Source organism: Scyliorhinus torazame, chromosome 6 (genome assembly GCF_047496885.1).
Source record: "Scyliorhinus torazame isolate Kashiwa2021f chromosome 6, sScyTor2.1, whole genome shotgun sequence".
Lineage (NCBI taxonomy): Eukaryota > Metazoa > Chordata > Chondrichthyes > Carcharhiniformes > Scyliorhinidae > Scyliorhinus > Scyliorhinus torazame.
The window spans coordinates 105,366,137-105,379,793 of record NC_092712.1 but is presented as its reverse complement, the minus strand read 5'-3'; the positions used below and the strand labels follow the sequence as shown (position 1 = coordinate 105,379,793).

The window sequence follows — 13,657 nt, the reverse complement described above, 5'->3', positions numbered from 1 at the left end:
TCCTCCTGCCAGCTTTGCATACAAATCCTCAATCCAGGGAATTGGGTATTTGTCCAGTTGTGAGTAGCAATTAATCGTTTGTTTGAAGTCTCCATAAAGGCGGACCGAGCCGTCTGGCGTTAAGAATAGGGACCACGGGTGCTGCCCATTCTGCAAACTGGACGAGTTTTATTATTCCTTCATGCTCCAATCTCTTGATTTCAGTATTGACTTTCTCCCTTAATGTGAAGGATACTGGTTGGGCCTTGTAAAATTTTGGGACTCCAGCCTAATTTTCCAGTGGTCCAATGTCTATTCTTGTCTCTCTCTTACCTTTACTAGCTAGCTTCCCTGCTAGGTTCACTTTCCAATCAACTCTGGCCAGCATCTCCCCTATGTCTTTGGGACTGGATCTACGTGTAATGTCGCCTTTGCTCCCTTTATTGTTCCGAGCCCTTCTCGATAAACCTCTGGGTATCATAGATTATCATAGAATTTACAGTGCAGAAGGAGGCCATTCGGCCCATCGAGTCTGCACCGGCTCTTGGAAAGAGCACCCTACCCAACGACCACACCTCCACCCCATCACCCAGTAACCCCACCCTACACTAAGGGCAATTTTTGGACACTATGGGCAATGTAGCATGGCCAATCCACCTAACCCGCACATCTTTGGACTGTGGGAGGAAACCGGAGCACCCGGAGGAAACCCACGCACACACGGGGAGGATGTGCAGACTCCGCACAGACAGTGACCCAAGCCGGAATCGAACCTGGGACCTTGGAGCTGTGAAGCATTTGTGCTATCCACAATGCATCTGCATTGGACTTTGCTCAAGCGACTATTTTCCAGCTGGAAAATGTTTACCCAATCCAGCTGGATCTCTTTAGCCAGGTTCGTGCCAGTAAGCTCGGTCCCGAACCTTCCACTACCATTAAAGGCAGCCTAACCGGTTGTTCTTTATAAGCCACAGATACATGTGTGGTGCACAACACTATCAGTGGTTCCCCTGTGTACGTCCTCAGTCTTGCCGAGGTCCTAGTAGGGATAAAGGTTGGAGTCCAGTGCGAATTTTATTAAATACTGTTTTTCCTATCACTGATAGGGCTGCTCCCTCGTAGACCTCCATTAACGTTGGACGTCCGTTCAGCTTTATGGTTAATTTAATGGGTTTGATTTAACCATCGTTACACAATTTAGTTGTTCCTCGTCGGAGGTAGCTAGGGCTTCTAGGGTGTGCATTCTCCTGTACCCCTGCCTACATGTCCTTCTCCAAAATGTTGATTTTGGACTTTTGAGGTTTCCTCTCTGGCTTTGAACTCTGGCAAAAACTACAATATCTTGCCGGGCGGAAGTCTGCAGGGGCTGCCGTCTGTCTCGTCGTACTTTTCCCTTGCTTGGGAGCGGTTCTGCGAGTGGGCCTGGGTTTCTTAGTATTCGAGTCATTCCTGAGGGTAGCTATGCAGTTACGTCTTCTGCCTCCCTTCCTTCTTAAACAGGGTTGTTACATTAGCTATTTTCCAGTCCTCTGGGACCCTCCCTGTCTTCAGGGATTCCTGAAGGATCACCACCAATGCCTCCACAACCTCCTCAGCTATCTCCTTTAGAATCCTGGGGTGTAGTCCATCGAGTCCAGCTGATTTATCCACCTTCAGACCCTTCAGTCTCCCCAGAACCTTCTCATTAGTGATGGCCACTGCACTCAGCTCTTCTCCCTGATTCTCCTGGAGATTTGGCATCCCGCTAGTGTCTCCCACTATGAAGACTGATGTAAAGTAACGATTCAGTTCCTCTGCCATTTCTTTGTTTCTTATTACTACTTCTCCAGCCTAATTTTCCAGTGGTCCAATGTCTATTCTTGTCTCTCTCTTACCTTTTATATATTGAAAACAAATTCTTCTATCTTTTATATTACTAGCTAGCTTACACTCATTTTCTCCCCCCCCCCCTTATTGTTTTTTTAGTTGTCCTCTGCTCACTTTTAAAGGTTTCAAAATCCAAATCTTCACCATCTTGTATGCTTTTTCTTTGATGCTGTTTTTGCCTTCCCTCGTCAGCCATGGATGCCTTGTCCTCCCCATATTTCCTCCTCCTTGGGATGGACTTCTGTCATGCCTCCCGAATAACCCCCAAAAACCTCTGCAATTGCTGCTCCATTGTCTTCCCTGCTAGGCTCACTTTTCTCCCTTATGTCTTTGTAGTTACCCTTATTTAATTGTAATACAGTTACATCTGATTCTAGCTTCTCCCTCTAAAACTGCAGGGTGAATTCTATCATATTGTGGTCACTACTCCCCGAAGGGGCATCACCGGTCCTCTCTTCCCCAGTACTGGTGCCAACATCTCAATGACTTCAAACCCATTTTCCCCACACCAATCTTTGAACCACACTTTTACCTCATTAATCTTATTGACGCAATGCCAATTACTTATGGCTCATGTAGTAATCCATAGATTATTACCTTTTTGGTTCTGCTTTTTAAATTTAACTCCTAGCTGTTCATACTCCCTTAGCAGAACCTCTGTCCTTGTTCTATCTATGTCGTTGGTACCTATGTGGACCATGACAACTGGATCTTTACCCTTCCACTCCCAAGTTCCTGTGCAGCCCAGATGACATATCCCAAACCCGAGCACCAGATAGGCAACACAACCTTTTGGATTTTCGATCCTGGTCACAGAGAACAGTGTCAATGCCCTAACTATACTATCCCCAATTAAGACTACATTTCTTTTTTCTCCCCCCACTTGAATGGCTCCCTGTACCACGGTGCTGTGGTGAGTTTGTTTATCTTTCCTGCAGTCCCTGTTCTCGTCCACACAGGGAGCAATAATTCAAACCTGTTGGACAGGGACAAGGGCTGAATGTCCTGCAACCCTACCTCCTGGATTCCTCTACCTGCCTCATTCACAGCCACACCCTCCTGTCCCTGACCAAATTCAAGTTAGTTACTCTAAGGGGTGTGAAGCACAATGTCCAGGTACCTCTCCCCATCCCTGATGTGTCGCAGCATCCGAAGATCAAATCCAGCTCATCAACTCTGGGCCGGGGTTCCTCATGCAACCAACACTTACTGCAGATATGGTCACTGGGAACCACAATGGGATCCACCAGCTCCCACATCATGCAGGGACAACACATCACCTGACCCTCCATCTCTATTTTATTGAATTCATTTTAAATTCGGTTTTAACATTTTAATTTGTTTTTAACCTTTTTTTGTATCTCTACTTATTACATCATTCTGAAACCAAATTATAACAGTAGCCCTTACAAATTATAAACCACTAAACACTAAACCTATTTTGAAACTATAATTGATGAAAGTTGTAAAGACTTACCGCCCTTGCCCAGTACTTACCAATCAGCGCTCTCCCTTGTAACCTCAGGTGCAGCAGGGCAAGACCCCTCTCTGAAGATTTAAAAGTTACACAGCAAGGAGAAAAAGCAAAGAGCACCTCTTCCCGCTCTGCACCGACTTCCTACTCTGTTTCAAATTCTCAAACTTAAAGCTCCCTCTGTCTGTGTCTCACTCCAGATGTGGCCTCTCCCACTGCTCATGCGCAAAAGCTCACTGTGATTGCACTTTGAAGCCCTTCTTCAAGAGAGCTGAGGTGGTCTGAGATGACTCACACACCAGTTCAGCTTCAAAAGCAAGTAATCAACACCTCTTGAATCCTATCAGGCTTCAGGTGATGGACAATTAACTGCCACTCAGCTATCTGGGTGGAGCAGCTCCTTATTAACCTTTTAACTGGACAACGTAACTTATTAAGAAGGAAAGACGGAAAAAAACTCACCAATTCGATTCCAATTTGCTTCAAATTCTCAAGTTTAAAGCTCCCTCTGTCTGTGCCTCCCTCTGGATGTGGCATCTCCCACTGCTTGAGATTTGCGTCGAGCTCAAACCATTTTGTTGTTCACCCGACCTGCCCCCAGTGACGAGTTCCGGATCCCCCACAAAAATGGCGACAATATTATTAATGAGATTGAAGTCGAATGCAGCATCCTCCCGGGAGTTACCCGACTTCCCAGCAGAAAGTCACATGGGCGTCGTTCAGTGCTCCTGTTCAAAAACGTGAAGATGGTGCAATGGCTACCGAGGGGAAGTGAGGAGGTGAATAGCGATGAACTGCGTCAGTATCTGCTCAGCAAAGGCATCGCCTCGAGCAGAACGACCAGTTATAACCCACGAGGAAACGGGCAGGTGGAGAGGGAGAACGCGACCGTGTGGAAGGCTGTCCTTCTGGCCCTGCGGTCGAGAAATCTCCCAACCACCCGCTGGCAGGAGGTCCTACCCGATGCCCTACACTCCATTAGGTCGCTCCTCTGCACGGCCACGAATGAGACCCCTCACGACCGATTGTTTCTCTTCCCCAGGAAGTCTACCTCCGGGGTCTCGCTTCCACCTTGGCTGATAGCTCTGGGACCTGTTCTTCTCCGGAGGCACGCGAGGAGCCATAAAACGGACCCCCTAGTTGAAAAGGTCCGACTGCTCCACGCCAACCCCAGTTACGCCTACGTGGAGTACTCCGACGGTAGGCAAGATACGGTTTCCCTCCGGGATCTGGCACCCGCTGGATCCTCCACCACAGACGCCCCTTCCCGCGCCGCGCCCCTGCAGGACCCGTCGCCCCCTACAACACACCCCCCTACAACACCTACCACCCATTGGTGAGCTCCTACCGTGCGCCCTTTACACACCCCGCCGGCGCCGGCTCCGCTACCCCCGACCCTGCCTGCTTCCTCTGCCCCGACCCGGACCGAAGCTCCGACCGCAGTGCTCCCAGATGTGCCCTCAACCGGGACGTCCGTGCCCGCCGCACCACCGCCTGAATTGAGGAGGTCGAGGAGGACGATCCAGCCACCGAGACGGATGGACCTATGATGGCACTTCACCCCCGCCGGTCTCTTTTTTAAACAGGGGGTGAATGTGATGAACGGTTACTGCCTTATCATCATGTAAGGTGATGTCCCCTTTAAGACCGAGCTTGGAACCCTGGGGACTCCGCCTCTGGCTCCACCCATCTGGGAGCCATACATATAGGCCTGCCTCATGGTCTGTGTAACAGTCAGCTCTCGTCTCTAGCTGTAGTATAGTTATTATTCTAATAAAGCCTTCTTTACAGTTTAATCTCTAAGCGTCATTATTGAGGGTACCTCACTCTGAGGAAAGCTTTGGTGATAAAGTCTGACTCCTGCCATTTTGCTGACTGTGCACTCACACCAATCCTCATGACTGAATCTGCATTGGGTGCTTTTGATCTTGGACCACTGTGCCGGAGGGAGAGGAAACTGGGGGTGCGGGTGTGGATGTGGCCCACTGTGAAGATTAACGTGACATGTATCAGGTGTAACATGTTTTAATAGTGAACATTTTAATGTGACAAATTTTCATTCCCTCTAGCTACGGATCGTGAGCTCACCAGTGCCCACTCAGTGCTCCTCACTCTTCTTGACCTCCCATGGTCTACAGCTACGTCTTGGTGTGTTTCCAGGATGCACATCAGAGGTGGAGGCAGCCTGCTGGTTTCCATTCTCTGTGGCCTTTGATGCCCTTCGTGGACGTCCTCTGGAGGGCCTAGAGCCGGAGGGCCCCGGCCAACTTACAGTGTCACAGGTGTTGCCGTCCCACCCTGTTCTGCCAGCTGGCCTTGAGATGTACCGGTGTCAGGAGGGGGGATTCAGAAGAATAGGAGACCGCCATAGTTTCATTGATGGCAGACCCAGGGGTTAGGCTCCAGTGCTTCCTCTTCCCTAAGGGTGTCCATAGGGCCATGGGTGACTCCACGGGACGGAGGGGCAGCTAGAGTGAGCTCCAGCAGCCTCTGAGTCATCTGGCTCTGCCTGTCATGGAGGCTCCCTATTGTCTACATCATGGCGTCAACGCCTTCAGCGATGGTCCTCAGTGACTGCCCACGCTCAGGAGTGCCTCGGCAATGTCCACCTGTGTCTGGCACATGTCCCCTCATCGACTAGGACAAAATGTCACGGTCCTCAGCCATAGTTGTCACAGACTGAGCCAGTCCTTGGACACCAACACTCAAGGCGCGGATGTTGTGCTCCAGGTTTTCCACTGCTGTCGCCACCCTAGCAGTGTTGGCCTGGTTGCCATGCATTGCCAGCACCATCTCCTGCGCCTAAAGGCTTTGGGTGTCCTCCAATCATCCTTGCAGTCACTGGAATGTCGCTGAAATCCTCTCCTGACTCTCACAGCTCTGTCATTTCATCTGCATCAGCTCTAGGAGAACCTAGACTAGAAGCTCGACATCTGGCTGGGACCCAACTATGTCCTAAGATCTGACTGATGTCTACCTTCACCTGATCTACATCAGCAACTATGTGGTGCTCACTAGATAGTGCCCCGAAGCCTGTCCATTAATGTCTCCCACTGAGTTGTATGTCTCTGCACTGGTGGAAGGTGCGGGTCATAGCTTGGCACATTGCCGGCGTTCTCCTCGGAGCTCTCCTCCGAGATGTTCTCATGGGTGGGGGGGGGTGGAATGACTCCCGGTGGCCTGGCATCATTAGATGGTGATCCTGGAAGACAATGGACATGTGGTCAGTGAAACGGAAGGATAAATATGTCGGACATCAACTTGAGACAGCTCATCTGGGTGAAGGGAAAATGAATCCTTACCTCTCTGGCCCAGGCTTACCTCACTGTGGGTCACTGCTCTCTTTCGGGTACCCTGTGATCTCCAGGGGCCGTTCCTCATGGGTGGTGAGGACTCTGACGTCTTGGACTCTTCCCCCTGTCTTCACCCTTTACTTTATGCTGTCGCTGTCACTACCTCCCAGGCAGCAGTGCTGACCCTGCTGCTGGTTCTCTGACCACCTCGGGGGTACAGAGTTCCCTGCCTCTCATCAAGCCTGTTCAGGTTGGCATCACCAAAGTGAGTGGCAGGTCTGCGCGCTGCCATCCTCATTTGTTGACTGGGAGTGAGTGGTAGAGGGAACATTGAAAAGCAGCCCTCCCTTTTAGCAGTGAGCAGCTGAGGTGGCAGTCAGGCGGCGTGGGAGTCAGGCATTTCAAGATTAATGTGAGGGCTCATTTTTGCGACTAAGTGGGGTTGAGTACAGGCTGCAATCTCACCAATGCGGCCAATATGAAACACCCCGCCAAACTCAGCCAAAATGACAGCTTGTAATGTTCCCGCTGAATCGCGCCTGTTATACCTGTGAATTCCCTTGTAGAATGGGTTTCTATGCCCTGAGATCACACTAATGTACCTCTGAAATTATTTCCTTGTATTCAATATCTTGCTCTAGACTGCTGAAGGATGGGATCCATCTACTGCAAAATTTTCTGCAATATTGTAAAACCTCCCATTTAAACCAATAACTGAGTTTTGATTGAAGGATCAATTAATTGAATTAATTGATTTGAGGATTTCCAAGATTATTTGTCGGTATTAATAAAACCTTTTTTCCGAAACAACTTTGAATAAATTTCAAAAATTGTCTTGATATGGGAAAAGCTCTATACTGGGTGCGTAGCTTTGTAAATTTGGGCCTTTAATTTTAATCATTTCAGTGTCAAGTCAATATGAACTAATTGGTAAAAGCACCAAAGGTGAGATTAGGAGAAACTTTTTTCTCAAAGTAAGTTGTTACAATTTCAAATGCATTTCCTGGAAAGGGTGGTAGTGGCAGATTCAATAATAACTTTCAAAAGGGAATTGGATAATTAGTTGAAGGGGAAATATAATTGCAGGATTATGGGAAAAGGGCAAGGCAGTGATACTAATCGGACAGTTCTTTCAAACAGTAGACACTGATAGGTTTGGCTTCTTTCTGTGTCATATCATTGTACAATTTTGCGGCTTGTGTACACTGTACCAATCCTTCATTCCAATGCTTCATACAGTTGGAAATTCATAGCAAGAGGATTTCCACTCGGTTAACTTCTAAGATTTATTCACAGGTAGCATAATTTCATTCTGTTGGTTCTCTGGTTCCTGTTTTCATTCCAAGGTTGCTTAACATTATGCAACACCCAAATATACTTGTACACTTACTCAAATGTTTTCCAAGTCCTAATTGTTTTGTGTGTGCACTGTGAAATTTTATCATTTAAAGAGATTATTGATCTATCAAAATGAATGTATAAATCTACAGTTCATGAAAACATGTATGCATTGACTTCATTCTGTCTGGAATCAAGAACTGTTCAAATGAAACATACCAGTTGGTATAAGGGCTTAATTGTGCAGAAAACAGTAATTGATCCTCTGGCAACGCAAGAAGATAGAAGTGGGTGAGGAAAGCCATTTAGTGTTTACTAGCACACTCAAGCAGAAAAAGGCCTCATATTTATCAAATTCATTGGTTTCTGAAAGGACTTTGAGGCTTCAACCTCCAAACTTTCACCTAATTGTATTATCTCCAAATTTGCAGATGATACAATGCTGGGTGGGAGGGCAAGCTATGAAGATTCTTCAGCGTGATTTGTATAGTCTGAGTGAATGGCACATGCATGGCAGATGCAGTACAATGTGGATAAATCTGGCAAAATTAAGAAGGCAGATTATTATTTGAATGGCTGTAAATTGAGAGAGGTGGATACTCAGCGAGACCTTGGTGTCTCGTGCACCAGTCACTGAAAGTAAGCGCACAGTTACAGCAGGCAGTAAAGAAGGCAAACGATACATTGGCCTTCATAGCGAGAGGATTTGAGTATAGGAATAGGGATGTTTTATTGCAATTATACAGGGCTTTGGTAAGGCAAAATATCGAATATCGTGTGCAATTTTGGTGTCCTTATCTGAGGAAGGATGTTCTTGCTATGGAGGGAGTGCAACAGACGTTTACCAGGCTGATTCCTGGGATGGCAGGACTGTCATATGAGGGGAGATTAAGTTGGTTAGGATTATGTTCATTGGAGTTTAGAAGAGTGAGAGGGGATCTCATAGAAACTTATAAAATTCGAACAGATTAGACCGGGTAGATTTAGAAAGAATGTCCCCGATGGTGCGGGAGTCCAGAACTAGGAATCATAGATTGAGAGTAAGGAGTAAACCTTCTAGGACTAAGGTGAGGTGAAATTTCTTCACCTAGAGTGTGGTGAATCTGTGGAATTCACTACCACAGAGAGTAGTTGAGGCCAAAACGTGTGATTTCAAGAAGGAATTAGATAAGGTTCTTGGGGCTAAAGGGATCAAGGAATATGGGGGGGGAAGGCGAGATCAGGGTATTGAACGTGATGATCAGCCATGATTGTAATGAATGCTGGGGCAGGCTCGAAGGGCCAAATGGCCTCCTCCTTCTATTTTCTATAAATGTTTTTATGTATGGAAACCCAATTCTCACATAGATTCTTGTTATGAAGAGATTAGTGATGCTTGCATTTATAGCTAGTTGACTCAATCTATGCCACAACGTTTAGCTCATTGTTGAAAACTGCCTCATACTAAGTTCAACCCATCTCAGAAAATATGGTAATAATTGTAAACAACATAATTTCATGTACGCTTCTTGGTAAATCTCCTGTTTCTTGAATCGTGCTAAATCAGCATTAAATTTGTCAACACTTGTTGCGGCACGGTGGCTCAGTGGTTAGCACTGCTGCCTCACAGCGCCAAGGACCCGGGTTCGATCCCGACCCCGGGTCACTGTCCATGTAGAGTTTGCACATTCTCCCCGTGTCTATGTGGATCTCACCCCACAACCCAAAGATGGGCAGGGTAGGTGGATTGGCTGTGCTAAATTGCCCTTAATTGGAAAAGAAATTGGGTACTCTTAAAAAAAAAAAATTTTCAATGTCAACACTCAGAAAAATGACCCTTACCTAATTGAAATTCAAACACTGACTGATGTTTATTCCTTTTGCAGTTTCAACAGAATGGATTTGAATGCCGCAAAGAAGCAAATGATTGTGACATTCCCGAGACCTGCACCGGAAATTCTAGTGAGGTGATTTTTCTTCACATATTTAATATTAAATCAATGTTATGAAAATCCCTTAAAACTAAAGAGAAAAACACAACCTTAGGGCATTGCAAAGCATTTTACAGCCAACAAGGTCCTTTTCAACTGTTGTCTCTGTTAACATGTAGGATACATGCCAGTCAGTTTGAGAGCAGCAAGCTGTCACAAACAGCAATGTGATATGGCCAAGTAATCTGTTTTGTGATGTAAGTTGAGGGGTAAATACTGGCCATGACACCAGGGATACCTCCCATGTTCTTGCTCGCAATAGCACCTTCTCTCTCAAGTGGATCTTTTATGCCCACTTGAGAGAGAAGGTGGGACCACAGTTTAATGTCTCATCCAAAAGACACACCTACGACAGTGCTGGCACTCTCTCAGTACTGCACTGGAGTTTCAACCTAGATTATTGTGCTCAAATCTTGAATTGGAACTTGAGCCCACAACCTTCTAGGCATTTCAGACATTAATGTACGAATGTTTAACATATTTGCACGAACTTTATATGTTAATATAACATTCAGAGGAATTTTAAACAAACACATTAAGTAATTAATGGGGAGATAGTGGTCTAGTGGTGATGTCACTGGATTAGAAATCCAGACGCCCAGACGAATGCTCTGGGAACATGGGTTCAAATTCCACCATAGCATTAATAAAACCTCGAATTAAATGCTAGTCGGTTGTTATAAAAATCCATCTGATTCACTAATGCCCTTTAGGGAAGGAAATATGCCATGCCCCTTTTACCTGGCCGACACATAACTCCAGTCCCACAGTAATAGGTTGACTCTGAAAAGCCCTCTGAAATGACCGAGCAAGACACTTGATTCAAGGGCAGTTAAGAATGGGCAACAAATGCTGGCTTTGCCAGCAACAGCCATTGCCCCTGAATTTCCGGGTATATTTGTCTGAGTTTCTGTGATACTCTTGGATATCAATGATTCTGTAACGTTATGGGTAGTCTGGTCTGTTTCTGACTGATTTGAGATCCAGGTAAGGTATATAATAAGAGAGGGCAATCAAATCACTACACAAATACAAGATAGATATTTTAAAAAATCATTTGATTATAGCATGTTAAAAATGACTTTTCTCCATGCTAACTAATCAAGGTAATAGCAGAGAAACATTTGTCAATATTTGCCTTGTTAACACCATGCTCCAATCAGATTTCCACAATAATGGCAGAAGGCAACCATCATTTTAATTTTTGTCTTTTTAAAATTGCTTTTAATGTTTCTTTTAAAAAATAAAAAAAAATCTCACCAAGATGATCAGGCCCCAATCTACCGAACACTTTTTCAACCCTGACACGCTGCTCTCCTCCCCATTTTGTAGGGTCATATGCCAAAATTCCGGTCCACTCAGAATGTCTAAAACAGGTTCTGTCCTGCCAAACCTAACACCATCCAATCCCAACTTGATCTCTATGATACGGCGGGACATGAATCTCTTCTTGGCAAAACTTGGTGTATGTGGTAGTCACCGCTGTTGCATTGTCATGTGAGAGTACCTTTAAGACATGGATGTTTAAGCAATGTACCTTTAAGAAAACAGTAATGTCAGAGAGTGGGTGGAGCTGAGGTTAGGTCAGCCATTTTGCAGTTTAGTTTTGCAGTTTGAAAAAGAGCTTGTGTGTGTCTGGGAGTTTCCAGAGAGCTGCAGTTTTAAAAAGCAGCTTGTGTGTGTCTGTGTGTTTCCAGAGAGCTGCAGTTTGGAGAAAAAGAGCTTGGGGAGTGTCTGTGTTTGCAGTGAGCTGTATTTCTGCCATGAAAGACTATCTCTGGATTATTTGGGTGATTTAAACTCATAATAGTAAAGCCTTTAACCTGATGTGATTTTGTTTAAAGGTGTTAAGTCTCTTGGAAGTTTGAAGGAACATTTTGAGGAATTATTTACTGTTGCAATATTTTCTGAGTTATCTTTGAAGTAAGGGGTGTCAAGAGAACAATGTTTATTTAAGATGTTAAGTTGAGTTCATGGAATAAACATTGTTTTGTGTTTAAAAACCCACGTGTCCATAATTGTAATCCCACACCGAGGGAACAAGCCGTGTGCTTGGAAAAACAACAAATACGTTAAAGGGAGAGGTTGGTTGAACTCCATGATACATTTTGGGGTTCTGAAAATGCCTCACCCCATAACAATTGGGGGCTTGAGGGGGATAAAAGTCTATCTATTGGATTGGCTTTTGTGAACTTAAAGACAGTTAAGGATTGTTGCTTTTCCGGTGTGGTATTTTAGTTTAAGTGGGGAGAGTGTTGTGAACAATGGCTCTTTCAGAGGCTCAGAAGTTTTTGGGGGTGGAGAATGTCACACGTAGTATTTTACGGACAGAAACAAAAAGCAAACTGTTAGATTTGGCAAGAACATTGCAGTTAACATTATTTGACAAAATGCGAAAAGATGAGGTAATTATGGCGGTGGTTAAACATTTAAAGTTGCCTGAGATAGAGTTTGACTCATTGGAAATGGCAAAAATTCAGTTGCAAATTAAACAAATGGAACATGAGAAAGAATTAAAGTGGCTTGAATATGAGAGCGAGAGAGAGGAAAGAGAAAGAGAGTGAGAGGAAAAAGAAAAGGAGAGAGAAGAAAGGAGAAAAGAAAGAATAGCCCGAGCAGAACAAAAAGAAAAAGAAAGGGAGATACAGATCAGGGAAAAAGATAAAGAGAGGGAGTTTGAACTTCAGAAAATGGCCATGAAACATGACAATCAGTTAAAATTTGCAGACGCAAAGGGAAACGTACAGTTGGATGATAGTGATGGGGATAGTGAGAAAGAGCGTCATAGTCGAAGGCCTGGTGGGAATCTATTTAAATATGTCCAAGCATTGCCAAGGTTTGACGAGAAGGAAGTGGAAGCCTTTTTCATTTCATTTGAGAAGGTAGCTAAACAAATGAAATGGCCACAGGACCTGGATTAGAGCTTGGATTAGTACTTGGAACTATAATGTTGTTTCCATTACAGAGACCTGGTTGAGGGAAGGGCAGGATTGACAGCTAAACGTTACAGGATTTAGATGCTTCAGGTGGGATAGAGGGGGGTGTAAAAGGGGTGGCGGAGTTGCGCTACTGGTTAGGGAGAATATCACAGCTGTACTACGGGAGGACACCTCAGAGGGCAGTGAGGCTATATGGGGAGAGATCAGGAATAAGAAGGGTGCAGTCACAATGTTGGGAGTTTACTACAGGCCTCCCAACAGCCAGCGGGAGATAGAGGAGCAGATAGGTAGACAGATTTTGGAAAAGAGTAAAAACAACAGGGTTGTGGTGATGGGAGACTTCAACTTCCCCAATATTGACTGGGACTCACTTAGTGCCAGGGGCTTAGACGGGGCAGAGTTTGTAAGGAGCATCCAGGAGGGCTTCTTAAAACAATATGTAGACAGTCCAACTAGGGAAGGGGCGGTACTGGACCTGGTATTGGGGAATGAGCCCGGCCAGGTTGTAGATGTTTCAGTAGGGGAGCATCTCGAGAACAGTGACCACAAATCAGGAAGTTTTAAAGTGCTGGTGGACAAGGATAAGAGTGGTCCTAGGGTGAATGTGCTAAATTGGGGGAAGGCTAATTATAACAATATTAGGCGGGAACTGAAGAACCTAGATTGGGGGCGAATGTTTGAGGGCAAATCAACATCTGACATGTGGGAGGCTTTCAAGTGTCAGTTGAAAGGAATTCAGGACCGGCTTGTTCCTGTGAGGAAGAAGGATAAATACGGCAATTTTCGGGAACCTTGGAG

At 45.4% G+C, this 13,657-nt stretch overlaps 1 protein-coding gene across 10 annotated transcripts in view; it reads left to right on the top strand.

The window, feature by feature from the left end:
• adam22 (ADAM metallopeptidase domain 22) overlaps window positions 1-13,657 on the top strand; it is a 588,297-nt gene that overhangs the window by 413,712 nt on the left and 160,928 nt on the right. For all 10 annotated transcript variants that reach the window (XM_072508619.1, XM_072508628.1, XM_072508623.1 and 7 more), the window contains exon 18: window positions 9,816-9,896. In XM_072508619.1, coding sequence (XP_072364720.1) covers window positions 9,816-9,896 — 81 coding nt within the window. The remainder of the gene's footprint in view (window positions 1-9,815; window positions 9,897-13,657) is intronic.